The sequence below is a fragment of the Heloderma suspectum genome, chromosome 2 (assembly GCF_057233095.1).
Source record: "Heloderma suspectum isolate Gila_16-S chromosome 2, 16-S_ref, whole genome shotgun sequence".
In the NCBI taxonomy this organism is placed as follows: Eukaryota; Metazoa; Chordata; class Lepidosauria; order Squamata; family Helodermatidae; genus Heloderma; species Heloderma suspectum.
Genome location: NC_139459.1, coordinates 169,976,943 through 170,004,127, shown reverse-complemented (window position 1 = coordinate 170,004,127; position 27,185 = coordinate 169,976,943). Strand labels below are relative to the sequence as shown.

The window sequence follows — 27,185 nt, the reverse complement described above, 5'->3', positions numbered from 1 at the left end:
AATCTGGTTGCAAGGGTAAAGAAGAGGAGAACTCCAGGGGGCTTTTGTCAGTGGGCCCCTGCTGGAGAGTGTGCCCTCGGCAGGTGCCCATCCATGTCTACCCTTGATGCTGGCCCTGCCAAGATCAGTGGGACTTACTTCTGAATGGACATGCATAGGATTGCACTGTAAATATTTTTAAAGCATTAGCATTATGAGAACAACAAAGAAATATTAAACCTGTTGATGACTATCTCATGGTGTTTACAAAAAACAAATTAGCTGTCATTGGGAAATAAAGGCTTTAACTTTAAAAATATTTTTTATTCCGCTCTTCTCCCAAGGAGCTCTGGGGGAAGCTACAGCTCTGTGAAGTAGGTTAGGCTGAAAGTGTGTGACTAGGCCCAGCATCGCCTAAGGAGCTTCATGGCTGAGTGAGGCTTTGGTCCTGGGTCTCCCTGGTCCTAGGGTGCTTCCAGACAAGGTTTTTAGCGTGCAACTGCAGTGCCTCATTCACAGACTTTTACACAGGGCCCAAACGGCGATATCTTCCATTTGTAGCCCGCCCGTGTTTTCCTACCATTTCTTGCATCTTTTTTCTTTCCACACAAAAGCTGTTAAGGAGGAAGAGATGGAATAGCTGCACCATGCCTTGTGACTGCTAGCATTGGGAGCTCTCCATCTGGGAGCATCCCTAGTCTGGCTCCAGGCAGTGTCCTTTGTCCCGATGAGTGTTTCTCTGTTTGGAGTCACCTGAAATTCTAGTAGCCAGCGAGGGGAAGAACCTTGACTATGCTGCTAGGTTTGCTACTGACTGCTGCAGGGGCTTCTGGGAAATCAGTATACACTTCCATTCTTATTAACAAATGACACCGGAATGATTTTTTAAAAAACCAGTGGCATTATTGGCTTCACGGACCATCTTTGTGTCTGGTCAATTGACCAACCCTGTTCACAGCCTTAGATGCACATCTCAGATGTAAGAGGCCTTTTCACTACCTCCACCAGCTGCATCCTTTCTTAAGCCCCTGAGTTGAGTGTTCCTGTGTTTAGAGTGGGATATTATGGATGGGGATGAGCCTGGGAACAAAGATATTCACAGGGTTTGGGTTGTGGGGGTGGGCTGTCACCCCAGATTCTCATAGGGTTGCTTCACACTCAGCAAATGTGAATCCAGTGTAGTCCATTGTGTAGGATGAACTTGTGCATTTGTTGCTACAGGTATATCTGACAGGAAGCCATGGTTTAGTGGTTTCCTGATGTGTGGAATAGACATGCACCTGTATAGTCATCAAATGTAACAGATGGGATTTGTGCCATTTCCTTTGTTGTTGTTCAGTCGTTAAGTCATGTCCGACTCTTCGTGACCCCATGGACCATAGCACACCAGGCCTTCCTGTCCTCTGCTCTCTCCTGGAGTGTGCTCAAATTCATATTCACTGCATCGGTGATGCTATCCAGCCATCTCATCCTCTGCCGTCCCCTTCTCCTTTTGCCTTCGATCTTTCCCAGCATCAGGGTCTTTTCCAGAGAGTTTTCTCTTCGCATTAGGTGGCCAAAATATTTGAGCTTCAGCTTCAGTATCTGTCCTTCCAATGAGCACTCAGGGTTGATTTCCTTTAGGATGGACTGATCTGACCCCCTTGCAGTCCAGGGGACTCGTAAGAGTCTTCTCCAGCACCACAGTTCGAAAGCATCGATTCTTCGGCGCTCAGCCTTCCTTAGAGTCCAGCTCTCGCAGCCATACATTACTACTGGGAAAACCATAGCTTTGATTATACGGACCTTTGTCGGCATGATGATGTCTCTGCTTCTTACTGTGCTGTCTAGGTGTGCCATAGCTTTCCTCCCAAGGAGCAAGCGTCTTTTAATTTCATGGCTACAGTCACCGTCTGCGGTGATCTTGGAGCCCAAGAAAATAAAATCTGTCACTGCTTCCATTTCTTCCCCTTCTATATGCCAGGAAGTGATGGGGCCAGATGCCATGATCTTAGTTTTTTCCATGTAGGAAATCATTTGTTGTCTGAATCCCAGCAGCCCTCAGTTTAGGAAGGCCTAGCTGCTAGGCTCTTGCATGACCAGATTTGGGGAGCAGAAATATGGACTTGACAGGATTGTGTAAAACAGGGGTATATGTTTTCTATAATTCTGTGCCTTATCTGGCACAGTATTTACATGGCTGAGGATATACACTTTTTTTTTATTCATTTTCCAGAAAAGGGGTTTCTAGTCCTCATGGTTGTAGAGATTTTTCAAAAATATGCAAACAGATTCCAACTTTGAGGCGTGGAGTTTCCACATCCTGCAAGGTTACCTATTAGTTCTACAAGCCCAATTTAAAAGACATTTCAGAGTTGATTGATTAGTCTATCAATTAAATTTGTATACATTTGCATATGGAAACAATACTTCTGAAGTAAGAAGCATTCTTTCTCTATTTTTAGATGATGTGTAAATGTGTTATCATGGAAGCTATCATCTTTGAAGAAGCATTCCTCTTGTGTGTGAGAGAAGGGTGAATGCTTCTTTTAAGATGAGGTTTCCCATCTGCAGTTTTATAATCATGCTGCCTGCTTTTTGCCCAAATAATAAGCAATTAATCAGTTAAACATTGTGGCACTGCTGTCTATTCCTCTCATCTCCCAAATGCTTATCTATCCTCCTGCTCTTTATTTATTTCTCACCTAGCCACAGTGCCAAAAGTTGTTTTCAGCATTTTTTAACAGAAAAGTGACTTGTAAATAAAAATAAACCTGATATTCTGCAACAAAAATTAAAATGTTGGATAATTGAGAATATGTGCAAACACACGCACATATTGACATATAAATGCTTGGGAAAGGTTTGTTTTGTTTCCACCATGTTCTGTCTCCCAGAGAGCGAGAGCTTTCCCCTGGAAATATTTTTGAAGCACAGTTATTACTAACTTTATAACAACACAGTTATTATAAGTGCACAGTTATTACATGAATTCCAGATATCAATTGGACAGACATCTGTTGCAGGCAAATCACATTTTCCCAGTATGCAAACCACAATATTTCACTGCTGGGAAAATGTGATTTTTATCTATCCCTCTACCAAATGCATCTATAGTGATGGTGAATATGGTGTGGAATGTGCTTGCTTGAAAATCACTTTGAATTTCTTCAGTGGTGTCTTGACGTCACTTTGCAAAGAGAGCCCACACCATCCCGCATCATTCTGTGACCTTTTCAGGGTTTTTCCTAAGGTCATTAAAAATAATTCTTTAGAGGCTTGAAGAGTGGAGAGCCAATGCAGCCTTTTAAGTGCAACAAAAAGGGTGATCATCAACAAGGCTACTTGCTTCCCTTGTAGCCGAGTCTCACCTTTGATACATTTCTTCATTATTATTTTTAAAATAACAGCAAACACTCAATCCGCACGCCAATCAACTGTATCCCTGCCTGCACCCCCATCCCAGCGCCCATTATGAGGAAGCAAATTTAGGGCACAATCGTATGCACATTCAGACAGATAAAAGTCCTAAAATTCACAGCATTCCCCAGCCAGCATAGCTTTTTTTCTTTCTAAACATGCATAGGATTGCGTCCCTTAGTGCTGGATCTAAGCCGGCATAATAAAAGCTGGGTTTTATTGTTGTCTGGAAAGGATCTGTGTGTGTTTTGGAAAGGGGAAGACTAACAACAGTTTATAATCCCCATTGTGCCATCGTACTAGGAGGTGCAATCCAGAGTTTGAAGTGTCCTAGGGCAACACCCCACCCCCCATCCTCCTAGCAATAGAACAGGGAAGTCAGCCTGACACATGGCCCCAAGCATTACATCTCACGTCTGAGGGAACTTATCATGCCTGGAGCCCGGCCATATGGAATTTCAATTCTCTGCAAGATGCAGCCGCCTCTGGGGTGGGCTGCAGCAGCTGCTGTCTCTCAGCCCCATAACATTTGGAGAGAGGAAGTAAAGGAACATTCTGTTTCTGGTTGAAACCTTTCAGGCGGGGCAGCGGGGCGGGGAGAGAGAGAAGGAAGGGTATTTAAAGGACTGGAGATTGGAAATCCGTTGAGCTGGGATACTGCCCAGAAACCTGATAGGAAGGAGTGCGGCTTGAATGTGTCTAGATTGTTGGATGTGAAGGTGTGTTGAGGCAAGGTACACTGGATGCAGCTGCTGATGACAGGGGAAGTGTCTTTCTTTTTCCCCACATTGACCAAGCGAAGGCAGAAAATGGCTCTGCTGGGATTTGAACTTGCAGCTGCTCGGAAAGCCAGACTTCAAAGCTGCTGTTTCAGCTGATGAAAAAGGCTTAACAAGGAGGGGAGAATTAGAACTCGCCTCCACCACTTTCTGTTCCTGGGCTTATCAACAGTATCTGCCAAGCTAACCAGTGTTTGAGGGTCAGCATGGATGCCCTGATGGCACATTGCATCCCGGCACACTGTACGTTTTCTCCTTGTCTTCCACAGTGGTAATCGTTTGCCTTTCTCAGTGGTATATTTTCCTCTGTAGCCTCCATACTGGACACTTAATTATTTTACTTTATTTGGGGGGATAATATATTGCTTGCATCCTTTGGATTTTTTCGGGGTTTTTTTTTTTAAGTGTATTGCTTCTAAAGGTGTTCACACTCCAAAACACATTTATTGTGCTTTTAAAAAACATGGCATGTGTATGTGCGTGTTTATCAAGATGATATGTTTTGGATGCTTATCATTTACTACAGCAGCCCGTTTCTTTCCTCAGAGCAACCCTGCGCTGTTAATCACTCTTGTGATTTTCAAAAGTGTGTTACATGCTTCTTGTCCTTTTTCTCACAGTGAACCTTGTGATGTGCTCTGATTCCCCCCACCCGCAAGAGTCTGTTGTATGTCTAGGGAATCCTTTCATGACAATGTTTGCACTGTGTGCTGCTCATTCACCAGGTCTGGTGAATTCCATGTTAATTGCACTGTGCGCGTTGTTAAAATGTCCTTTAGCATCAGTCCTTGAAATGTGTCCTGCTGCTTTCAGTAGTTTTGTGGTGGCATGGTGAAACTGCCTTGTGGTTTGCTCTCTTGGGGTAGCTAGCCATCAATGCCCAGTTAGGCTTGGCCAGTCTGGGGATATGACTTAGTCCTGTGGCTTGATCCCAGGAGGCAGCTGGGAGCAACACAGCAGTCACATACAAGCTTACTATGCAGTGCCTGTGTAACTGCAGGAAGGAGGTGGGAATCTGCATCACACCAGGCCATTGTTGCCATTGTTACCCCTTCGTAGCCACCTTGAAACTTGGTATTGGGGCCAGGCAGAGCTGTGGGTTCTGTTCCTACATGTGGACCTGGATTGTGTATTCTCCAGTCCAGGATCTCTGAAGTTAGTGGCTGAAAGGAACTAGGGCTTAAGCTGGAACCTGATGTGTGGGTCCCTTGATTGATGTGAGGCCTGGCCTATCCAGAGGTACCATGCTGCCTGCCAGTTGCAAGGGCTGATGTTGTACAGCCCTGTTTCCTTCTCTGCCTGCAGGCCTGAGCGCACCCTGTCCCGGATAGCTCAGTAGGCTAGGGCTCAGGCCCAGGTCAGTTCAAGCCCTAGAGCCTCAAACATCCAGAGAAGATGGGCTTCACCAAGGCCGGCACAAGACATTTTGCTGGCTGAGGCAGAGAAGCAAATGGTGCCCGCCCACCCACTCAAGTTAAGGTACATAGTGCCCAAAGTTAGCTGTATTGTTTTGGTACATGTGGCAGAAAATGCCCTAAGCATCTCTCCCCCTCCATGACAGTAGAAATACAGTAACAACAACAAGATAAATCACTAATAATTTGTCGCCCTCTTATGGCATCCAAAATTTGCTGCCTGAGGTGATAGCTTCATGGTAGGGCCAGCCCTGGCCTTCACCATAGGTAGCCATCTGTTTGCACAGCTGCTGGGGTCATGGTAAACTTTGACGGGGGCTCCCAAGCGGCTCCTGGTCTTAGCTGCTTGGTAGCAAGAGAGGTCTTGTTTAAATATTGTCAGTGGCTGTGCAGAGAAGGGTCCCTGGAGAACCAGAAGACCCCCAAATGATGGCTGCCCAGTTCTCCCTCAGCACTGTGGTGGTGGCGGTGGAAGGGCTGTAGCGTGAAGGTAGAGCACATGCTTTATGCGGACATGGTCCCAGGTTCAGTCCCCTGGCATCTCTTAACTAAAAGGACTTAACACCTCTTAACACCTCCAGGTGTTGGGCTTTTGAAATTAAGCTGAGGGCTGGCAGTTCATGTTGGGCAGTAGCTAGGCCCAAGCACTAAGGCTGCAGAAACGGAACGTATGCCCCAGAATCCTTACAATGTGCTGGGATTCTGTAGCAAGTCCAGGATTCTTGAAGGGCGATAAAATTGCTGCTGTAGAGCCAAAGGTATTATTGAAGTCAGAGGGCTATTCCTGGCTGCCATCTACCAGAGTTTTAGGACAGGAAATTATTGCTGCAGTACTTAATTGCTTAATCCATTGGATTAATAGATTAAAAACACTTGAGTTGACAAAAAGATGCCTCCAATTAATTTGGTAGCAAATTATGAATGTATTTTAATGCAAGTTTTTATAACTGCAGATAGCAAGTGGCATCTTAAAAGAGGCATTTCCACTTTTCTCTGACACACACAGAAAGGAATGCCTGCTCTAAAATGAGGCCTGCTAGAACACATTCATGGATTAACTGAAAACAGAGTATGCTTCTTCCCTGAGAAAATTGTTTAGACCCATGTGCAAATGTATTTAAATTTAATTAGTTGATTAATTGATTAGTCAGTTAATCAACTAAAATTTATTTAATTGGGTTTGCAGCCCTGCAGGAAATATTGTTTGAGCAATCTGAATATTTGGGCACCAAGATAATAAACAGGATGCAAGTCCGTGGAAGTCTTTTAATGTGAAATCTCATCATGTTCTGCATTTCACCCTAAAACAGCCTTCCTGAACCTGGTGCCCTCCAGATGTGTTGGACTACAGCTTCCGGCATGCTGGCTGGGGATGCTGGCAATTGTAATTCTACACATTTGGGGAGCACTAGGTTGTGGAAGACTGCCTTAGGTCACCCTCCTCTCTCTGTGTCCTAGAGCTGCACAACCTGTGACCCTCTGGGCTTATATTGCTGCTCACCAGGGGCTCAGTCACCAATGTGCTTTTTGCTCCTTGCCTAAGCCTTCAAAACAGGGAGTTGCCAAGCACCTCACAAAAGCCACAGTACATGGCTGGTGGACTTTGTTCAGCCTGGTGGCTCACAAGTTGTGCAGGATTTTTGCAACGGAGTAGGCATGGCATGCATTTTATTAAATCATGTATGGCTTTCTTCTTAAACTGTGTGCACGCGCGCATGTGTGCGTGCTCTTTTGCACCCAACTGCTTGGGGTATCCGAGATTTGGCTTACTCAAAGTCACGATGTAGTGTGGGAAGAGGAACTATTTCATTAGACGGGTGTTTGCTCCCAAGTGTGTGTGTATGTGTGCAAGTGTAAAGCAGGGGTGAGGAACATGTGGCCCTCCAGATGTTGTTGGACCGCAACTCCCATGAGCACTAGCCAACATAGCCAATGTTGAGGGAAGATGGGAGTTTCAGTTCAACAGCATGTGGAGGACCCCACATTCCCCCCACCTGGTGTAAAGTCTTTAATTAGAAGAACCCCCAGAACCCAGCTAAAACATTTTTAAAGCAATGAGTACAACAAGCATTTGTACTTATTCTCTCATTAACAATTTAAAACCACCCAGGGATCTGCAGAACGAGATACCCCAAAACTTCAGGTAGCCTTATGGAAAAGAGACAAGCCCTATGCAGATGCTCAAAAGTACTGTGTGGTGGGGGCTCGTGACTGAGCCAGCCACACCTTTGGTGCACATGCCCTGCTCTGGCCTTGCCAGCCACTTGCACACTGGAGCTAATGGCTGCACGTAGAGCTTAGTACACGTTGATGTCATTTGCGCCATCTGGACACAGCATTGTCAAGGTATCCACATCGTGGAAATTCAGCCTGTGCTTAATGGGTTGTATGTATGGTAGACCCCTATGCAAACATTAGCTGCTTCACACAAGTGGTGGGCAGGTTGGCATAGCCCCAGTCCTCTGCTGTGCAGTGTGTCCGCATTTGCATAGGGCTACTATTCTCTTGTGGGCCATATGGGATCTGCAAAGCTGCAGTTGGTTAGCCCTGACTTAGATTTCACAGCCTGCCTTGATCTTGGCAACATAGCACGAGTAACAACATTTCCTCTTTATCTGCCCCTGTAAAAATCCTGTGTCTCTTTCTTTCCACACTGCCAGCTTATACTTCACAAATATTGTTGCTTGTTAAATTTGTGGAATCCAGACGTCTTTGCTCAAAGGACCAGATCTCTTTCAAGCATATTGCATTTTCCTGGCACTCCAACTGAAATAACATTTTTGCTGGGGACATGCAATTATTTCCCCAACTTGTGGGGAGTGGGGGAGAGAGAGAGACTGTGATTTGTTTTTACTGGAACGTGATTGCATAAATGTCATCATGAGCACCTATTGGATAGTGCCTGTGACATCCAGCACAATTCACACTTCATGCCTACCCCTAAATTATAATCCTAACTTAGGCACAGCCTCCACATGACTTACAAAGTGGCTCTCTGTTCACTGGTTTATGTGGCTGTCCTAGCTAGTTACATTACATAGCAAGAAGATTGCAATTAAGCCACCCAAGTCTATTTGCCGGTTGGGTTGTTGGGTTTCAGTCTGGGAGCAGTTTCTGGTGTGAGGCACTTATTGAGGTTAATTTCCAGAGATCAAGGGTGAGGATCAAAGGTAGGACGATGGAGCAAAGTAGAGTTTTCAAGATGGGAGCTGATCTTGAAAACTCCAAGAGAGTTTATATAGGGCTCCCAGACAGTCAGAAGGCTGATTGGAAACCAATCGCAGCCTGCAAGATCACTGAGGAAGCAGCAGGAAATTCTTCTGCCTCTCAAGGCTAAAACTGCTGTGATACAGGAGACCTATAACGGCATCTCCCAACTTTAAAAATAAATAGATTAAAAGCAGCTGGAAGGGTGGCCTCTGATTTTGATGGGATCTGCGGTGCTGGCGGTTTTAAACCCTTCCCCCCACATGTTGTTTCCCTGATCTAAATCGCCCCCCTCCCCAAGCTGCTGTTGGCCCCAGTGGGAAAAGAAAACAGACATGATACCCCAGCAGGGATACTAGCGCCTTCAGGGTGTATGTTTGTTAGGTCAGAGGAATGCTGTGGGATGCAGCTAGAGGAGGATAAAGCCTTCCCACCAGCAGCGCTTCTACTCTGATAATATTGGCAGAAGGATGCAGCTGCTTCTGAGTTTTAAAAAACAACCACAAGGGATCCAATCCTGGATCTTGTGTGTCAGGTTCATTTTGGCCCTCGGTGGCTGATTAGCCAGTTTGTGACATGAGGCCAATGGGGTGCAGTGTTTTCAGGTCACTACAGTACGAGATTCTTTGGCCTTTATTTAAACCCTCTTTCTCTTTTCTGCAGCGTGGAAGGAGACCCGCCAGGAAGTGAGGCCGGCACCATAGTGGACAGTCTGGGCAGCCAGCCTCCATACCGTTGTGCCCCTGAGGTGGGCAAGGTGGAGCACTACGATTTGGCACCCTCCTCCTCCTCCTCATCTGTCTGCCACACTCCATCCCCAGGGCTACCGTGGGCCCAGCGAGCTCGGCTACAGCCAGCCAGCGTGGCGCTGAGGAAGCAGGAAGAGGAGGAGAGCAAGCGGTCCAAGGCACTGTCAGACAGCTATGAGCTCTCGACAGACCTTCAGGACAAAAAGGTAAATCGGTCTCTGAAGCTCAGAATTATTTTTTTTTCCCGTTTCATTTATTTCATTTCTGTACCACCCAATAGCCAAAGCTCTGTGGGCAGCTCACAAACATTGCAACCCCAAAAATGCAACATAATAAAAGCATAATAAAAAATCTTTAACGTGCAAACACTTAAAAATAATGTAAAACAGGTAAAACACAGTTACACATTCAGATAGGGCCCCAACCCCACATATAGCCAGGAGCCCTATATAAGCTAATCCAGCCTTCCCCGACCTGGTGCGTTCCTGATGGTTTTGTACCATAGCACTCATCAGCCCCATCCAGCATGACCAGCAGATACAACGGGAGTTGTAGCCCAGAATACCTGGAGGGCGGGAAGGCTGATTTCAGGAATGCCACTTGCCTCCATGACTGGCAGCAGATGTTTGCAGGACTGAGGCCTTCTGAGGCCCACTGAGCCAACTTCACTGCCTTTCCCACTTGGCTCAGCACGCCTAGGAAAGCTGGAGCCAGTGCAAGTCTGTCTCTTGCGTTGCCCACCCAACCTGAGACATCCAGCAGGCTTGGAGAACGTTCTTGCTTTGCACTGGGCTCCTGAGAAGGTTGAAGTGACGAAGAAGAGTATTGTGTGGCTTTGTATCCATCTGGACGCCCCACATGAAGTGAGAAAACTTTGTCACATCCCAGTCCCTCTGCAACTGTGTGAACACATGGGACTGGGGTGGGGTGGGGTGGGGTGGGGGAAGACTTGGGTGAATGCCAGGTGGGATTTTGAGAGGAGGGGCCGCAGCTCAGTGGTAGAGCACCTGACTTGCCTGCAGAAGGTCCCAGCTTCACTTCCTGCATCTCCAGTTAAAGAACCAGGTAGCAGGCGATGGAAAAGGCCCTTCTCTTCCTGAGTCGCAGGAAAGACACTGCTGATCAGAGCAGTCCTGGAGTCCCTAGGACTGTGTCTGCCAATGTGCCAACTGACACCACTCTTGTCACCTGCCAGGCTCCCTGTTCCTCCTGATTTGTTTTTTTTTTTTATTTTGAAGATTTTTTAAAAATTTAAATTTTTAACTGCAAGGCTAGCTTGCTGCAAAACAAAGTGCTGCCCTCCAGCACCATCTTTATTTAGGTTCAAAAGAGTATTTTTGTGTTTTGGAGTTCAAACCCCACCTCTGTCCTGTTTTTTAGGTTCTTGGGCAAGTTGCTTTTTTTTCTTTCTGCCTCACTAGTTTGCCTTCTGGGAAATGAGTGTTTTGTGAACAGGCAAGGAACCCCCATGGCAGCCATTTTGTGAGAGCACCTACAGTACTCTCCCAGAACTCTAAATGTGCCCATCGACCCAAAAAGTTTGAGGACTGGAGTAGACAGTACCGGGCTGGATGGACCAAAGCTCTGGCTCAGCATAAGGCTGCTTCTGATGTTCCCAAGGGATGGAAATGAAAGCACTGTAGGGGCCCTTTGCTCACTGTGACATCTTGCTCAAGGGCTCCAAAATCCTGCCACCTTGTTTACTGGTAGGGTCCTTCCCCAGCTACATACCTACCTCTTGATTCTCCTCCTTTTAACCCCAATGATTTGTTCCCACCTTCTTGCCTGAATCCCTGCCGCCAATCCCCCCCTACACCCACTGATCCTCCTCTGCTGCCCGCCGCAGGTGGAGATGCTGGAGCGGAAGTACGGGGGCTATTTCCTGAGCCGGCGGGCAGCTCGTACCATCCAAACGGCCTTCCGCCAGTATCGCATGAACAAGAAGTTTGAGCGTCTGCGGAGCTCAGCATCCGAGAGCCGCATGTCGCGGCGTATCATCCTCTCCAACATGCGGATGCAGTACTCCTTTGAGGAGTATGACAAAGCCCAGAATGCCCCGTACTTTGAAGGCAAGCCTGCCTCGCTGGATGAAGGCACCATGGCTACTGCTCGACCGCACCTGCTGGACCGTGGCCTTCCCTACGGTGGCTCCTGCCGGGCCGGGCTGGACGCTGGCTCCCTGCACTCCTCTTCTGGAGGCTTCTGCAATGACATCACTGAGCTCGAGGACTCCTTCTCCAAGCAGGTAGGCGCCATGTCCAAACTGCCCTGGTCCAGGCCATTCTTGCTTGGGCCCCTTGAAACAGTCCCCTCTTCCTTGGCCCTGTTGGGACCTTTTCATAGCCCCTCTGGCACTTCCTTTTGGTCCTCCCCAGCTTTGCCATGACCTCCAGCTGCTTCCTCAAGGCTCCCATTCAGCCTTCTTCAGCCCTTTCCAGATCCCCTCTGTTTTCCTTACTGCCAGTGTGACTTCAACTTCCATTGATCTAGGCCAGCCTTCCCCAGCCTGTCACCCTCCAGAGGGGTTCAGCTAAAGCTCCTGTCATCCCCAATCATGGATACATGGTGTGTGTGTGATTGTGAATGGACTGAGGATAGATGGAGGCAACTGGATCTGTGTATGAGAGAGAGAGAGAGGCGTATGTGTTTGTGTGAGAGAGGGCGGGACATGAGAGAGAAAGAGAGGGAGGTGTGTCTGTTATTGAGAGAGAGACAGAGAGAGAGACAGAGAGAGATTGGGTGTGTGTGTGAGAGAGAGACAGAGAGGTGTGTGTATAGGTATGTGTATGAGAGAGGTGGGGGGAGAGAGTTGGAGGGAGTGTGTGTATGGGTGGTGGTCCAGAGTGAGAGAGAGAAAGAAATAAGGAGGAATGAGTTGGCTGGCAGGGGAGACGGGAGAAGAAGAGTTTATTTTCTGTGAAATAGGTTTCTGTTGGCACTGAAAACTGTGGGTTCAAAGGAGTTGTATAATGTGTTCTGGCAGATCCTGCCCCTGCCTGTTGGGCAGGTAACTTGTCCTTTGTGACTAGCCATGCCTCACATGGTAGCCATTTTGTGGTGCTGCCCAGGATGGTTTTTCAAATTGCTAAATTTGCCAATGGGCCCAAAAACGTTGACTATCCCTGCTTTAGAGAGTCATATTAATAACAATTATGATTAGTGTAAAGGCACTGGGATGATTGACCAACCAAGTTCAGCATTTGACATGAAACATATTTTAAATGTTATTAAAATAAAAGTTTATTAAACTGTTAAGCTGAATATATTTTCGTGCCATTTGTATTTAGGTTTTGCTGTTTCACATTGACTTAAGACCTCTCCCCCACAGGGTGGTATGGTCAGGGCTGTGTGTGTTCTGCAATTCCATGATTACACCAGGCAAGTGCAAATACCAGTCCTTGGTGCAGAAAGCAGTCTCCTGAGCTTCTTGGCTTTCATTTTAAGAAGCACCAGTTTCTAGCCCTTTGAGTTGCAGAAACAGGCTTGAAAACAAGTGGGCAAAACCTGGTAACATTCAGAAAAGGGCTGAGAGAGAGGCAGCAGGGTCATGGAGCAGGCTCTCGGGTAATGAGGTGGCACATAGACAGCTTCAAAACAGCTCCTTCTCATCCAATTTATAAAAAAGGTCTCTACCTGTTTACCTGGAGACAATCTCTATTCGCCATAAGCAAATGGCTGTTCACAAAACTGGAATAAAGTGTACAAAATAAGGGAAAAAACAAATGGAGACCCATGTAAATTGCATGTATTTGCGTGCATGTGTGTGTGTGCAAACCCTTCTCTGTGTCCATTCACTCTTCATTTCGGTATGCTAAAACAGGAATTCCTACAACTCTAGAGGTCCCAAAGTTGCATTCACACTAGCTTTTTTGCCATCTCTTTCTCTCTCTCTCTCTCTCTCTCTCTCTCTCTCTCTCTCTCTCTCGCAGTAACACACAATTACACTTGCCTGTCCACTGTGGACAGGCAAAATGCTGTTGAGGCTGTTATGGGCAACTGTGCCTTTAACTAAAACCTTCCTCCTTGCAACTTCTTTCTCTGTTATAGCTTCCTGCTTTGTACAGTTGGGAGAATTTGCAATGAATTGCTCCCTGTTTAGTCAACTTCTCTTCCCTGCAAAAGGTGAAGGCCTTAATTACTAGCTTCCTTCCGTTATTTATTTCCTTTCTTTTAATAGCATAGTACTGCTGTTTTGCTATAAAAGAAAAAAAAATTATGGAAGGAAGCCAGTAATAGACACACACACAAGCGCGCACGTGCACAGGGAACAGAAGGTTACTAAATTTAGGGCAATTCATCATTAATTCAATGCTAACAGGAAGCAATACAACAGATAGAGCTTGCAAGGAGGAAACATTTAATTCACGTTGCAGGAGACTTTTGCTGAACAGGACTTGTAAGCAAAAATTATAAGAGTTTTTTGGCCACAGAAAAAGGCAGTGCTGGATAATATAGTGCTATATCAAATGCTTGTGTTGAACCCCCATTTTAATTCCTTTTCCAGCTAATTGCAGAGAGGCAATGGCTCAGCAGTACTAAAGAGTTCTAGCTTGAAGGAAACCAATAACTACAGCCTACAAATAAATCATGTTTTATGTTTCTTTTGCTGTGTTTTACTGATTTTGGTAAATTGCTGAAATCACAATTTTTCTGTAATTCTTGATGTTCTCTGCTTTGATTCAATACCTGCCTTGCCTTTCTGCCACTGTAGTATATGTCATAAAATATTATCCAAAGCTTGCTTTGATTCTCAAATAGGTGCACACATTGGCTTAGGTCAGGCAGAGCATAGAATGTGGATTTCCTTGGTGCAGTGTTTTTGTTACACTCCCCCCCGCCCTTTTTCTTCTTCTTTAGCACACACAGCCCTGAGTAGAATCCAACTTGGCTAACCTCCTTCTGTGCCTCCCAACAGGTGAAGTCTTTGGCGGAGTCAATTGACGAAGCATTGAACTGTCACCCGCTAGGGCAGGAGGGGGTACCAGGGGGCCCCACTTTGGAGAAGAGCGAGTCCAAGGAGCAGCAGGGCGACAGCGCAGCCACTTCGTTCAGTGATGTCACGCTGTATCTGGATGAAGGAGCCCCCACGTCGCCCCTCTCGTTGGAGCGCCCACCCAGCACGGAGCCTCCCGAGCCCAGCGCAGGAGTGCCAATTCCGCCACCCCCGCGGCCAGAGTACTGGGGTGGACCGCAGCGGGAGGACAGCCGGGAGAATGGGGGCGGTGGTAGCCGGCGCAGCACGCCTTGTATGGAATGCCGGGACTACCGCCTGCGTGGTGCCCACCTCCCTTTGCTCACGATCGAACCTCCCAGCGACAGCTCGGTGGATCTAAGCGACCGCTCTGACCGAGGCTCCCTCAGCCGGGGCCTAATGTTTGAGCAGGACGGCTGCAGCCCTCACGGCACCCTCAAGCACCCCGGTGGGCCCGCCCGCTCCCCACACCCGCACCGACATTACCATCCTGAACAAAAACAGCCTCCCCCGCCTCTCCCCATGCCACCCCCCCAGGCCCCAGGCCGCCTGCCCCCCCCTCCTCCGCCAGACAACTCTGATGGCGACAACGACAGCCTCAACAGCACCACCAACTCCAACGAGACCATCAACTGCAGCTCGGGCTCCTCCTCCCGTGACAGCCTGCGCGACCCTCCCCCGCCCGCCCCAGCCGCCCCCTCAGCCCCCGGCGCGCCCTGCAAACAGACCTACCAGCGGGAGACACGGCACAGCTGGGACTCGCCCGCCTTCAACAACGACATCGTGCAGCGGCGCCAATACCGCATTGGCCTCAACCTCTTCAACAAGTATGAGACGCGTGCCTGGAGTGGCGGGGGGGGGGGGGCAGCGGCAGCTTGTGGAAGAGTTGGCAGCAGAAGGACAGGCATTTTCACGGAAGCTTTTGGAGGGTCTTGGGGAGGGAGGAGTGGGCTTGTTTTAGGAACAGCCTCTGTTAGACGGAAGAGGCTTGGGAACACAGTTCACAGAAGCACCAACCCCGGTCCTAATATTTTAGGCAGAGCTGGCCTGATTGTGCAGGCATAAGCCACCCCGCTGGAGATGGCGCCCAGGGGACCTTGAGCTCTTTCTTGACTTGGGGACTGAGGCTATGGCGGTATATAAAAGCTGCCTGTAGCTGCCCTCTCCAAAGGCTTTGGGTGTTCCATTGCACTGCCCCAGCTCCCTTGTGGAAGATTCGTCTCCTCTTCCTTCGAGTGGGCCTGTACAACTGAGCAAGCAGGGCATTTGTCCAAGATGCTGCTCCCTCTGGCACTCTTTCCAAATACTTCTATGACAACTGCCCCCAAACTATTGCCCCATAGCCTGACTGTGTGAGAAATCAGCAGGCCTTTGGATATTCTGTGTCCCAATAGTGTGGGTTGGTTGTACACACACAGCATTTACCGTGGAGCAGAATTTGATGGCATGAACATTTCTCAGCTTTCCTTCAAATATATACAGGAAAACAACTTCCTAGTCCCCATGGTTTCAGTTCCATGTGTTCCCTTCTAGATGATCTTCAAGGTCTCTTCCAGCTCTATGATTCTGTGATTCTATCCCCTTTGTGAGTTTTGCCAAAATAACAATAATTCAATGCCTAAACCACAGAAGCAGAAGAAATCCTAAAATGGGAATATGCACAGATAGGCGTACAATGAATAAGTCATCCCAATCACATTGTTTGGGTTTTCCCGCTTGCAGAATTTGGATATTCTAGGGGCAGGGCAGACACAGCCCTGACGATAATTACCATGTTGCAGTTGCTCAGCAACCGCAATGTACAATCATCAAGATGGCACAGTTCCTCCAGCCGAGAATGATTTCATTTTGTGTGTTGTCTCCCCCTTCTCCCTGGCTCAGCTAACAGGCGGAACCCAGGATTATTAGCACAAACAGTCAGTGGAAGGAGGAGGGAGATTAGCTGATTAGCTGCCACTGCCTTCTTCTCTGGGCCAGGAAAGGGCTGTGTGTTCTTGAATACTGGCAGGGAGGTGAAGGCACAACATTTGCTTAAAGCAGCTGGGATAGGGGGGCGGTGCACTTTGGATGCAGGGCATTCAAGGCACTGAATTCCAGTTTCCCCAAATAGGTTTGCTTTCCCCCACTTGCCATAGTCATGTGCCACCTCCCCTGCCCCCTTCCTCAAATTGTTGAAACAGACACTTCACCTCTCAGGAAGGTTACAGCTTTCACTCTTCTTTGCCTATTTCTACTAAGGGCTGCTACCTTTTTTGTTGGCTATGCTCCTGTGCCTTCAACATCAGTCTGACAGGCAGAAAATTATTTGGTGACTTTTTCCCCACTTCTTGCCATAGAGCTAAATTAGGAGTGGGCAGATGTTGTTGGACTCCAACTCCGATCAGGCTCTGCCAGCGTGGCCAGTGGTCAGAAATGATGGGAGTTGTAGTCCAGCAACATCTGGGGGCCAAAGGTTCCCCGCCTCTGAGCTAAATATTGGGGAAAGTTTCACGGCTTAAATTTCCTGCATGCCAGGCTGCTTTTAAAGGTACAGGCCCACAGGCAGTCTAAAAGAGGCCGCCTGATACCTGCCTGAATAGCCTCCTTTCCAGCCACCCCAGCCTGGTCACTGCTCTCGGCCATGCGCGCTGGTCTTCTGGATCAAGAAAGGGGATGGGGGAAGGACTCGGATCATGGCTTCCTGTTGCTCTTGGTGATTTAATTGCTACTGAGCAAGGCAGCATCTGTTTCGCTGGCAGGATGCAGGAGGCAGGCTCTGGGGGGCTGGGAGACAGCCTTCACATCATATTAACCAGCTGGAGTCATGACTCATGTTGAGAGCTCGGGGCGAAGTGCCAAGCTGGGAGAGCTCTGCGCCCTGTCTCCCCAGGAGACGACCCCTGCTCATTTACCCCTGTTGTGAATCCTTTGCCTGGCAGATAAGGATTTAGACTTATCTGGGATGAGACCAGCCTAAGATGCTTCCGTGCTGGAGGCAGAACATCCAACTGGCATCCCCCTCACGTTAATAGAAGTAGACTGCAATCCATCAGGGGGTTCTCCTCTGTGAGCCCCATTGTAACTAATGAGAGCTGTTGCACAAGAGCACATGAGACCTTTGTTGTTCAGTCGTTCAGTCGTGTCCGACTCTTCGTGACCCCATGGACCATAGCATGCCAGGCCTTCCTGTCCTGCGCTCTCTCCCAGAGTGTGCTCAAATCCATATTCATTGCATTGGTGATACTATCTACCCATCTCATCCTCTGCCGTCCCCTTCTCCTTTTGCCTTCAATCTTTCCCAGCATCAGGGTCTTTTCCAGAGAGTTTTCTCTTCGCATTAGGTGGCCAAAATATTTGAGCCTCAGCTTCAGTATCTGTCCTTCCAATGAGCAGTCAGGGTTGATTTCCTTTAGGATGGACTGATTGGACCTCCTTGCAGTCCAGGGGACTTGTAAGAGCCTTCTCCAGCACAACAGTTCGAAAGCATCGATTCTTCGGCGCTCAGCCTTCCTTAGAGTCCAGCTCTCGCAGCCATACATTACTACTGGGAAAACCATAGCTTTGATTATATGGACCTTTGTCGGCAAGGTGATGTCTCTGCTTCTTACTATGCTGTCTAGGTTGGCCATAGCTTTCCTCCCCAGGAGCAAGCGTCTTTTAATTTCATGGCTACAGTCACCGTCTGCGGTGATCTTGGAGCCCAAGTAAATAAAATCTGTCACTGCTTCCATTTCTTCCCCTCCTATATGCCAGGAAGTGATGGGGCCAGATGCCATGATCTTCGTTTTTTGAATGTTGCGTTTCAAACCAGCTTTTGCACTCTCCACTTTCACCCTCAACAAGAGGCTCTTTAGATCCTCTTCGTTTTCTGCCATTAGGGTGGTGTCGTCTGCGTATCTGAGGTTGTTGATAATTCTCCCGGCAATCTTAATTCCGACCTGTGATTCATCCAACCTGGCATTTCTCATGATGTACTCTGCATATAAGTTAAATAAGCAGGGCAACAATATGCAGCCTTGTCGTACTCCTTTCCCAATTTTGAACCAATTGGTTGTTCCATGTCCGGTTCTCACTGTTGCTTCTTGACCCTCGTACAGGTTTCTCAGGAGACAGGCAAGGTGGTCTGGTACTCCCATCTCTTTCAGAATTTGCACAGTTTGTTGTGATCCACACAAAGGCTTTAGCGTAGTCAATGAAGCAGAAATAGACGTTTTTCTGGAATTCTCTTGCTTTCTCCATGATCCAGCAAATGTTGGCGATTTGATCTCTAGTTCCTCTGCCTCTTCGGAACCCAGCTTGTACTTCCGGTAGTTCTCGGTTCGCATACTGCTGAAGCCTAGCTTGTAGGATTTTGAGCATCACCTTGCTGGCATGTGAAATGAGCGCAATGGTGCGGTAGTTTGAACACTCTTTGGCGTTGCCCTTCTTTGGAATTGGAATGTAAACTGACCTTTTCCAGTCTTGTGGCCACTGTTGAGTGTTCCAAATGTGTTGGCATATTGAGTGCAGCACTTTAACAGCATCATCTTTTAGGATTTTAAATAGCTCGGCTGGAATACTGTCATCTCCGCTAGCTTTGTTGTTACTAATGCTTCCTAAGACCCACTTGACTTCACTCTCTAGGATGTGCGGCTCAAGTTCAGTGACCGCACTATCATGGCTATCAGGGACATTCAGATCTTTCCTGTATAGTTCTTCTGTGTATTCTTTCCACCTCTTCTTAATCTCATCTGCTTCAGTTAGGTCCCTGCCTTCTTTGTCCTTTATCATGCCCGTCTTTGCACAAAATGTTCCCTTGAGATCTCCGATTTTCTTGAAAAGATCTCTAGTCTTTCCCATTCTATTGTTTTCCTCGATTTCTTTGCATTGTTCATTTAAGAAGGCTTTCTTGTCTCTCCTTGCTATTCTCTGGAACTCTGCATTCAGTTGGATATATCTTAGCCTTTCTCCCTTGCTTTTCGCTTCCCTTCTTTTCTCAGCTACCTGTAAAGCCTCATCAGACAGCCACTTTGCTTTCTTGCATTTCTTTTTCTTTGGGATGGATTTAGTTGCCGCCTCCTGAACAATGTTACGGACCTCTGTCCATAGTTCCTCAGGCACTCTGTCTATCAGGTCTAATCCCTGAAATCTATTCCTCACCTCCACTATAGTATATTCATAAGGGATATGATTTAGGTCATACCTGAATGGTTTAGTGGTTTTCCCTACGTTCTTCAATTTAAGCCGAAATTTTGCAAGAAGCAGCTCATGATCTGAGCCACAGTCAGCTCCAGGTCTTGTTTTTACTGACTGTATAGAGCTTCTCCATCTTTGGCTGCAAAGGACATCATCAATCTGATTTCGATCTTGACCATCTGGTGATGTCCATGTGTAGAGTCGCCTCTTGTGCTGTTGGAAAAGAGTGTTCGCTGTGATCAGTGTGTTCTCTTGGCAAAACTCTATTAGCCTTTGTCCTGCTTCATTTTGTACAGGAAGGTCATGCTTGCCTGTTATCCCGGTGATTTCTTGACTTCCTACTTTAGCATTCCAATCCCCTATGATGAAAAGGACATCTTTTGGGGGTGTTAGTTCTAGAAGGTGTTGTAGGTCTTCATAGAACCGATCAACCTCAGCTTCTTCGGCCTCAGTGGTTGGGGCATAGACTTGAATGACTGTGATGTTGAATGGTTTGCCTTGGATTCGTACTGAGATCATTCTCTCATTTTTGAGATTGTACCCCAGTACTGCTTTTCCCACCCTTTTATTGACTACGAGTGCTACTCCATTTCTTCTAAGGGATTCTTGCGCACAGCGGTAGATATAATGGTCACCTGAATTAAATTCGCCCATGCTTGTCCATTTTAGTTCGCTGATTCCCAAGATGTCGATCTTCAATCTTGCCATCTCATGTTTGACCACCTCCAGCTTACCTTGATTCATTGACCTTACATTCCAGGTTCCTAAACAATATTGTTCTTTACAGCATCGGACTTCCTTTTCACCATCAGACACATCCACAGCTGAGTGCCCTTTCGGCTTTGGCCCAGCCGCTTCACTCTTTCTGGCACTACTTGGAAATACCCTCTGCTCTTCCCCAGTAGTATATTGGACACCTTCCGACCTGAGGGGCTCATCTTCTGGCGTCATCTCTTTTAGCCTTGTGATACGTTCCATGGGGTTTTCTTGGCAAGAATACTGGAGTGGGTTGCCATTTCCTTTTCCAGTGGACCACATTTTGTCAGAACTCTCCGCCATGACCTGTCCGTCTTGGGTGGCCCTGCACGGCATTATCGGCATAACTTATGGCTTCACTGAGTTACGCAAGCCCCTTCACCACAACAAGGCAGTGATCCATGAAGGGGACATGAGACCTTCCCAGTGGGTAATCTGGCTGCCTTTCACCCTGCTGCCCTTAACCGCACCCCAGAACCTGCCTCTTGCTTCATGGCCCCCTGCCCTCTCTGTGTCACTTCTGGAGCACCCAGTTTGCCTCTCACATGTTGGCACTGGAGTTCTGGAGCCGAGCAGATTTGAGATCACCGGGGGGGGGGGGGGGGACACGCACACACTCTCCTGCTTTTTTTGAGCAACTTGTGCTCTGTATTTAACACCTCATAATTAGAACCATTCCTGTCCCTCATGACATTTCGTTTGCTGGCAAAGAATATGATCAGGCCTGGGTTGGAGGATCTTGATTACTTTCCACTTTAGATAAACATTTTCCTCTTTGGGACCCAGATGTTATGTTGTATTTCCCCCACCCCAGCCCCCTAACCTTGTCCAACCTCTTTCCCAGCAATTCAAGCACATTTGGGGGGCAGGGCGGGTGGGGGGAGGGAGAGAGGACTAATAATGGGAAAGGGTGTCACTGACATCTTGTGGCCACTGGGATAATTTCAATGCTAAGAGCTTGACCTAAATGTAATAGAGAATGAGATGGTAATGTCCTGAGGTGGTAGAATGGAGTGTGCCACTTCAGTCTGCAGACAGGGGATATGGCTTTTTTAAATGTTTCTCTTTGCTAAAACTCCATGTGAGTAGAAAACCAGCACAGCAGGCAAGGGACAGGGCTGCTGCAACCTTTCTCTGATGTGATGTTTTTTGCTTGCAGGGAGATGGGGTGTGATGGTGCTTCATGAGGAAGCATCCTGCCCTTTGCCTTCCGTGCCAGTTTTCTACTCACATGGAGTTTTAGCAAAGAGAAACATTAAAAATGCCATGTCCCCCACCTGCAGTCTGAAGTGCTAGTCCGTTCTACCACCTCAGGGTTCTACCATCTCACAAATCTGCATAAAATCTGCCTGTGCTAATCTGCATCTGTATATCCAAGTGTATAAATAATGGCAGGGATTTATTTAAATTTCACAGGAGGCAAAGCCAGCCAATTAACTTCTCATCCAAATCACCTCAAATAAAACACATTCTTCAATTAATTTGCACTTTGACCCAGATCATCCCAGATCAATGGAAAACATTTTCTCCCTAAGCTTAATTGCCTTGCAGGTGGGCAGTGTTGTAGCATGTGGGAAAGGGAGAGTTCATCCTTCCCTCCCCAGCTGCAATCCCCCGTGAAAATTGCCCCCTGTATGGCAAGTAAGCTGAGACAAAACCCCATCCATCAGTGGCAGTGGACACTCAGGGCTCTGTGAAATAGATTCGAGGCAAGTGCCCGATGGGTCCGGGCCTAGCAACGCCCCTGGCACTGCTGTTTCTTGAGGATGCAGAGCAGAAGGGGATAGGGCAGCGTTTTTCTTTGGCACAGCTCTCCAGTCATCCAGGCAGCACATGTATTTATTATAAGGATGTATACTCTGCCTCTCAACCTGAATGATCCCAAAGGCGGCTTACAACAGATTATACAGTTCAGTACATAGCTATTAACTTGTCTCAGTGGTGGGGTAGCTCCCTGTGGGGATGTGATGTTAAGGCCTCTCCCAGCTGTCTGGTGTGCCTACCCCACCACCATGGTAGGTGTTCCTTGCCTGCAGCAAGCCTAGGTCAAATCGCCCCTCCCCAGGCAGGTCGGATGTTACCATTGCCTTCATCCTATGGTTTGCTTGATACTTGCATGCGGGCAGCTGAATTAAGAGAGGACACAACCCATGTCTTTTGGACAGGGCTGGCCTGACCACACCGGTAGTGTGTTTAGGGTGCCTAGGAAGCAGGATGGCATTTGAGAGTTGCTCCCCATGATCCTTTGCAACTTTAATAAGGGCCTTGGAGGTACCTCTCAGAACTTGAGGCGCTGTCACTTGGAGCAGGGAGATTTCTTGTGCCAGTCTGGTTTGGGTGTGTTTGTTTACCTGGTCATTTATAACAACCAGCCCTTAACCCATGTCAGCCTTGGATTTGCTTACGTGACCAAATGGAGATTCAAAGGTGGGATCAAAATGGAGGAGAGAGCCATTCGATCAGGAATGAGCAACACGCAGGCTACATGTGGCCCTCCTGGCCTTTTTTGCAGTCCCCACTATGCAGCTAAATTTGCCGCCAAAGGCAAAAAAGGGGAAATTTCTCCTTAAAACCAGGTGCAGGGAGCATACGCCTTGGTTTAAAGCAGAGGTGGGCCGCATGTGGCCCCTGTAGCCCCCCAGTTTGGCACCTGCCACCCCCCAAAATTCAAGGGGATCTGCACATTTTTTAAAAAGAACACTCCCCCCTCCCCATGGCTACCAGAGTGACTATGGAGTGCCAAAAGAGTCAAATTAGCTTGTTTGCAAACTAATACTGACCCTTTTGGTGCCCTATAGCAGCTCTGGATATCACTTCTTTTCAATTTCCCCTATTTTTGGCACCAACAGGGGGTGTGCAGGCAGGTGAAAATGGCCTCTGGACATCCCAAAGTTCCCCACCCCTGTTTGAAAGAGAAATCCTTGCTTTTTTGCCAACAGCAATTTTAGCAGCAGCAGAGGGAGGCGCTGGTTCTGGGAGAGATTAGCCCTCCAACCCACAGAAATTGCACATGCCTCCATTAGGTATTCTGCAAAGGCCTTCAACTAGAAGCAATAAATATGGCTAACAGTGGATAATGGAGGGCTCTTCCCTCATCTCTGGTTTTTGTCCCCAATAAATGAATATACCAGGCTGGACACTCGGGGTGGTTTCTGGAGGACAGAAACAATATGTGGAAACATGGATTCTAAAGCTCTAGTCCAGTGGCAAAACTAAACTACTTTCTTTTTGAAGTTGGTGCTCTGGCCTGTGTTTTCTGCTCAAGTATCACAGACGGGGGAAGTGGGTGCCAGGTGAAAATGGTTTCAGGCATGCATGCCTACAGGCTCCTTCTCATCCCATCGGCAGGAAACCAGAGAAGGGGATCCAGTATTTGATCGAGAGGGGCTTCCTGTCAGACACACCTGTTGGCGTGGCACGCTTTATCCTGGAGCGGAAGGGATTGAGCCGGCAGATGATTGGCGAATTTCTTGGCAATCGGCAAAAGCAATTCAACCGGGATGTACTTGAGTAAGGAGTTCTTCGTGATTCATCCCATCCCCCCCTCAATTATGGAAGTCCCGAGTTCAAATGTTAGCGTAGCTGCAAGGACTCTGGGTGGCTGTCAGTAGCCTATGACGCTTTCAGACTTAGCCCAACCCACCTCTGCATTCATGTTACTGCTCTGCCTTACAGGATTGTTGAAAAGATTGCTGAGATAATGTATGTGCGGCATTTTGAGCACGTAGGGAAATGCTGTATAAATACATAGTATTATTAAGTTACTTCCAGGCTAACGGAGACCAGAAAACTGGTAGAGCACTGAGCGTGTCTTTAGATAAGACAAAGGTTCAGGAGAAAAGGAGGTACACTAACAGTTCTCAGATATTCTTAAAAGTTGTCCATTAGAAGTGAGGCAACAAGACAAGAAACAAGGGCCTTCCGACTTCTCCAAAGTTAGGCCATATGTTCGGGAGAGATTTCTGGCTTTAAGAGCAGATCATCAGTGGCTCAAGCAAGATGTGGAAAGGGGTTTTCCAGAAAGCTACTTTGGGATACAGTGCATCCTGCCTTGAGATGAGTAGTTGGATTAGATCAGGGGAAGATAACCTCTGGGCCTACGGGCTGGATGCACTCTGTGGGGCCTCTCAATCCAGCCCACAGCCTGCCCTCTTCTCCTCTCACACACACGCACACCATATGCTGCAATGAGGCTTTTTAAAAGCCTCAATTGGAACCCGTGGAAGCCTTTTAAAAACCTGATTGCCACACAGGGGGGAGGGTGTTTGCTGTTGGGGAAGGACTAATCCTCCCTCTTTTTCAAAACCTAATTGCAACATGGGTGGTGTGTGTGTATGGGGAAGGGGTGTTTATGTGTGTGAATAGGGTGCGTGTGTGAGGGTGAATGGAGAGCGTGCGTGCGTGTGTGAGTGTGTCTGAGAGGGAGGGAGGGAGGGAGAGAGAGAGAGAGAGAGAGAGAGAGAGAGAGAATGGGGTGAATGGATGGGGGGGTGGCTGTTTTTGGGTGACTCTTGGGCTGTGCCTTTTGAGGTGTGTGTCTGTGAGTGAATGGAGTGTGTGTGAGAGAGAGAATGTGGTGAATGGATGGGGGGTGTCTGTAAATGGTGTGTGTGCGTGTGTGCATGTCAAGCATGGAGGGGGGCACATGCCACAGTGAGGGTGGTCCCACCCACTGCCGGCATGCGGCCCCCAATGTGTATGCCCAGAACCAAGGGAGCCCTCAGGCTGAAAAAGCTTCCCCATGCCTGAATTAGGTGAGCCACACTGTGTTCTTCCAGTTCTTACAAACTTGTCTTTGCATAATTGTGGAGTGGTGGTGGAGGACAGCTCGAAAAATGTCCTCGTTATCACATGGGTGCTACAGAGAAAGTACAGTCAAGGTATACTGCTTTTGCAAGTGAAGATGGGACGCGGGAAGAGGAGGCAGCCTTACACATGTCGGGCGAGTGTCTCTCCCACAGCTGCTACCATTTGGTCACTGTCCTGCCTCTGCTGCTTTCCAGCTGTGTGGTAGACGAGATGGACTTCTCCAGCATGGACCTGGACGACGCGTTGCGGAAGTTCCAGTCTCACATTCGGGTGCAAGGCGAGGCACAAAAGGTGGAGCGCCTCATTGAGGCCTTCAGGTATGTTGGAGGTGGAGCCATCTTTCCAAAGTTCCCATCTAGGCATGCAGGGGAGAGGCAGCGCTGGGGGGCCTGTTTCAGCCCCTGAGCCAAATGGTCTCCAGACGAGTGCTCTAGGGGCCACAAGCCATGGCCAATGGGGCGCATGTCGCTCTGTCCCAGAATCCCTTTGGTTGCTCGCCTTGTACTGAGATACTGCAGTGCATAATGATTATCCTGGATCAAGGTGAGCGCAAATCGTTTTTCTGCTTCAACTTCAGTATCTATGTATATCGCAAGGGTACAGGTGCTGGAATGCTGACTTCATTTCTGTTAGACTATACATATGAGGAAAAGAAAAGAAAAACATCAGAGTCTGAAAGGAAGGCCAAAGAATCCATTCAGCACTTTGACAAGCCAGGCCACTTCATACGCTGGCTCCAGTGTACAGAACATTACAGCTAGTGAGAAGCTGAAGCGAGCCTCTAGCCTGAGCAGACCCCTTCCCACAGTATATAGAATGTGCTGTGATTGGTCTTAAATGTGCATACATCTTCCTTTGCATGTATCCCTCCCACTCGATCCATCTGCCACCAGAAAGAGTGGACGGGGGATATGTGCGTAGCAATGCATGTGCATATGAGCCTGAGAGAGCACTACCTTCTCACACGTAGCGGGTGTGCAAGAACAAGAGATGCAGTCTTTCATCCTGTCACGTGTGAACATGACACACCATGGTCCAAAGCATGACCAGGCTGTAAGTCTGCCTGAGGGAGATTTAAGGACTTGTCTCCTTTCATTTTGGACAAGTAAAATGATGATAATGCTTATGGTGCAATATACGGATCGTTCTTTAAGGCACCATGGGACTCTTTGTTGTTTTGGCTGCTCCACAACTACCCCTTTATAAAATAATTACAGGACTGGAGAAAACATTTTAAGAGGTTATGATTAAGAGAGCTGACCTGTTTAGCTTAAAAGGCTGAGAAGGCACACTTCACAAAATACATCAGAGGTCCAGGGCAGAAATTACACTGGCCCCCTGCAAAGTTAGAGCAACTTTGAGAATCTCTGGTGCAAACTCTTCACTCCCTTGCTTTGACATAGTACAGGGGTTCTCACACTTTCCACCCCCAGGGCCCTCTTGAGAGAGCTGAAAATAATTGAGGCCTACCAGTCACAAAATGGTGGCAGGTGGAAGTGGAGTTTTGCATAATCAGCTGGCAATTACTGATACCATCTTATATTGATATCTAAGTCCTCTTTGGAAATAGCCAAATTCTTTGCCACAGTTTTTCCTTGTAGCAGGGAGTTCCATAGTTCAGCTTTCCTCAAATGAAATATAGACATTGACTCTGGAGGTATCATTACTCAGCTTCCCCATTTCAGGCAGAATTTGCTGATCCAAAGGCTCCAAGTAGAGAGGACTTTTTATTTTATATTGTTTTCCTCTCCCCCCACCCCCCGCACATGCCTCTCAAAGTATTCTTACTCATCTGCTGTCATTTCCTATCCCCTTCTCCTTTCTCACTTAACTTGTACCCTATTCCCAAATGCCAGTTTCTTCCCTCCCTCCCTCCTGCTGCTTTTACAGTCACTTCCTCCGATAACAGCTTCCCTCGCTTATCCCCTTCCCAGTTTTAAAAAACTATTATTAAAAATATTAGCCC

At 47.7% G+C, this 27,185-nt stretch overlaps 1 protein-coding gene across 1 annotated transcript in view; it reads left to right on the top strand.

The window, feature by feature from the left end:
- Positions 1-27,185, top strand: part of IQSEC2 (IQ motif and Sec7 domain ArfGEF 2) — a 182,915-nt gene that overhangs the window by 140,615 nt on the left and 15,115 nt on the right. Inside the window, exons 3-7 of the mRNA XM_084835934.1 lie at positions 9,443-9,734; positions 11,375-11,773; positions 14,444-15,327; positions 23,759-23,920; positions 25,414-25,536. Of these exons, the coding sequence (XP_084692060.1) occupies positions 9,443-9,734; positions 11,375-11,773; positions 14,444-15,327; positions 23,759-23,920; positions 25,414-25,536 (1,860 nt within the window). The remainder of the gene's footprint in view (positions 1-9,442; positions 9,735-11,374; positions 11,774-14,443; positions 15,328-23,758; positions 23,921-25,413; positions 25,537-27,185) is intronic.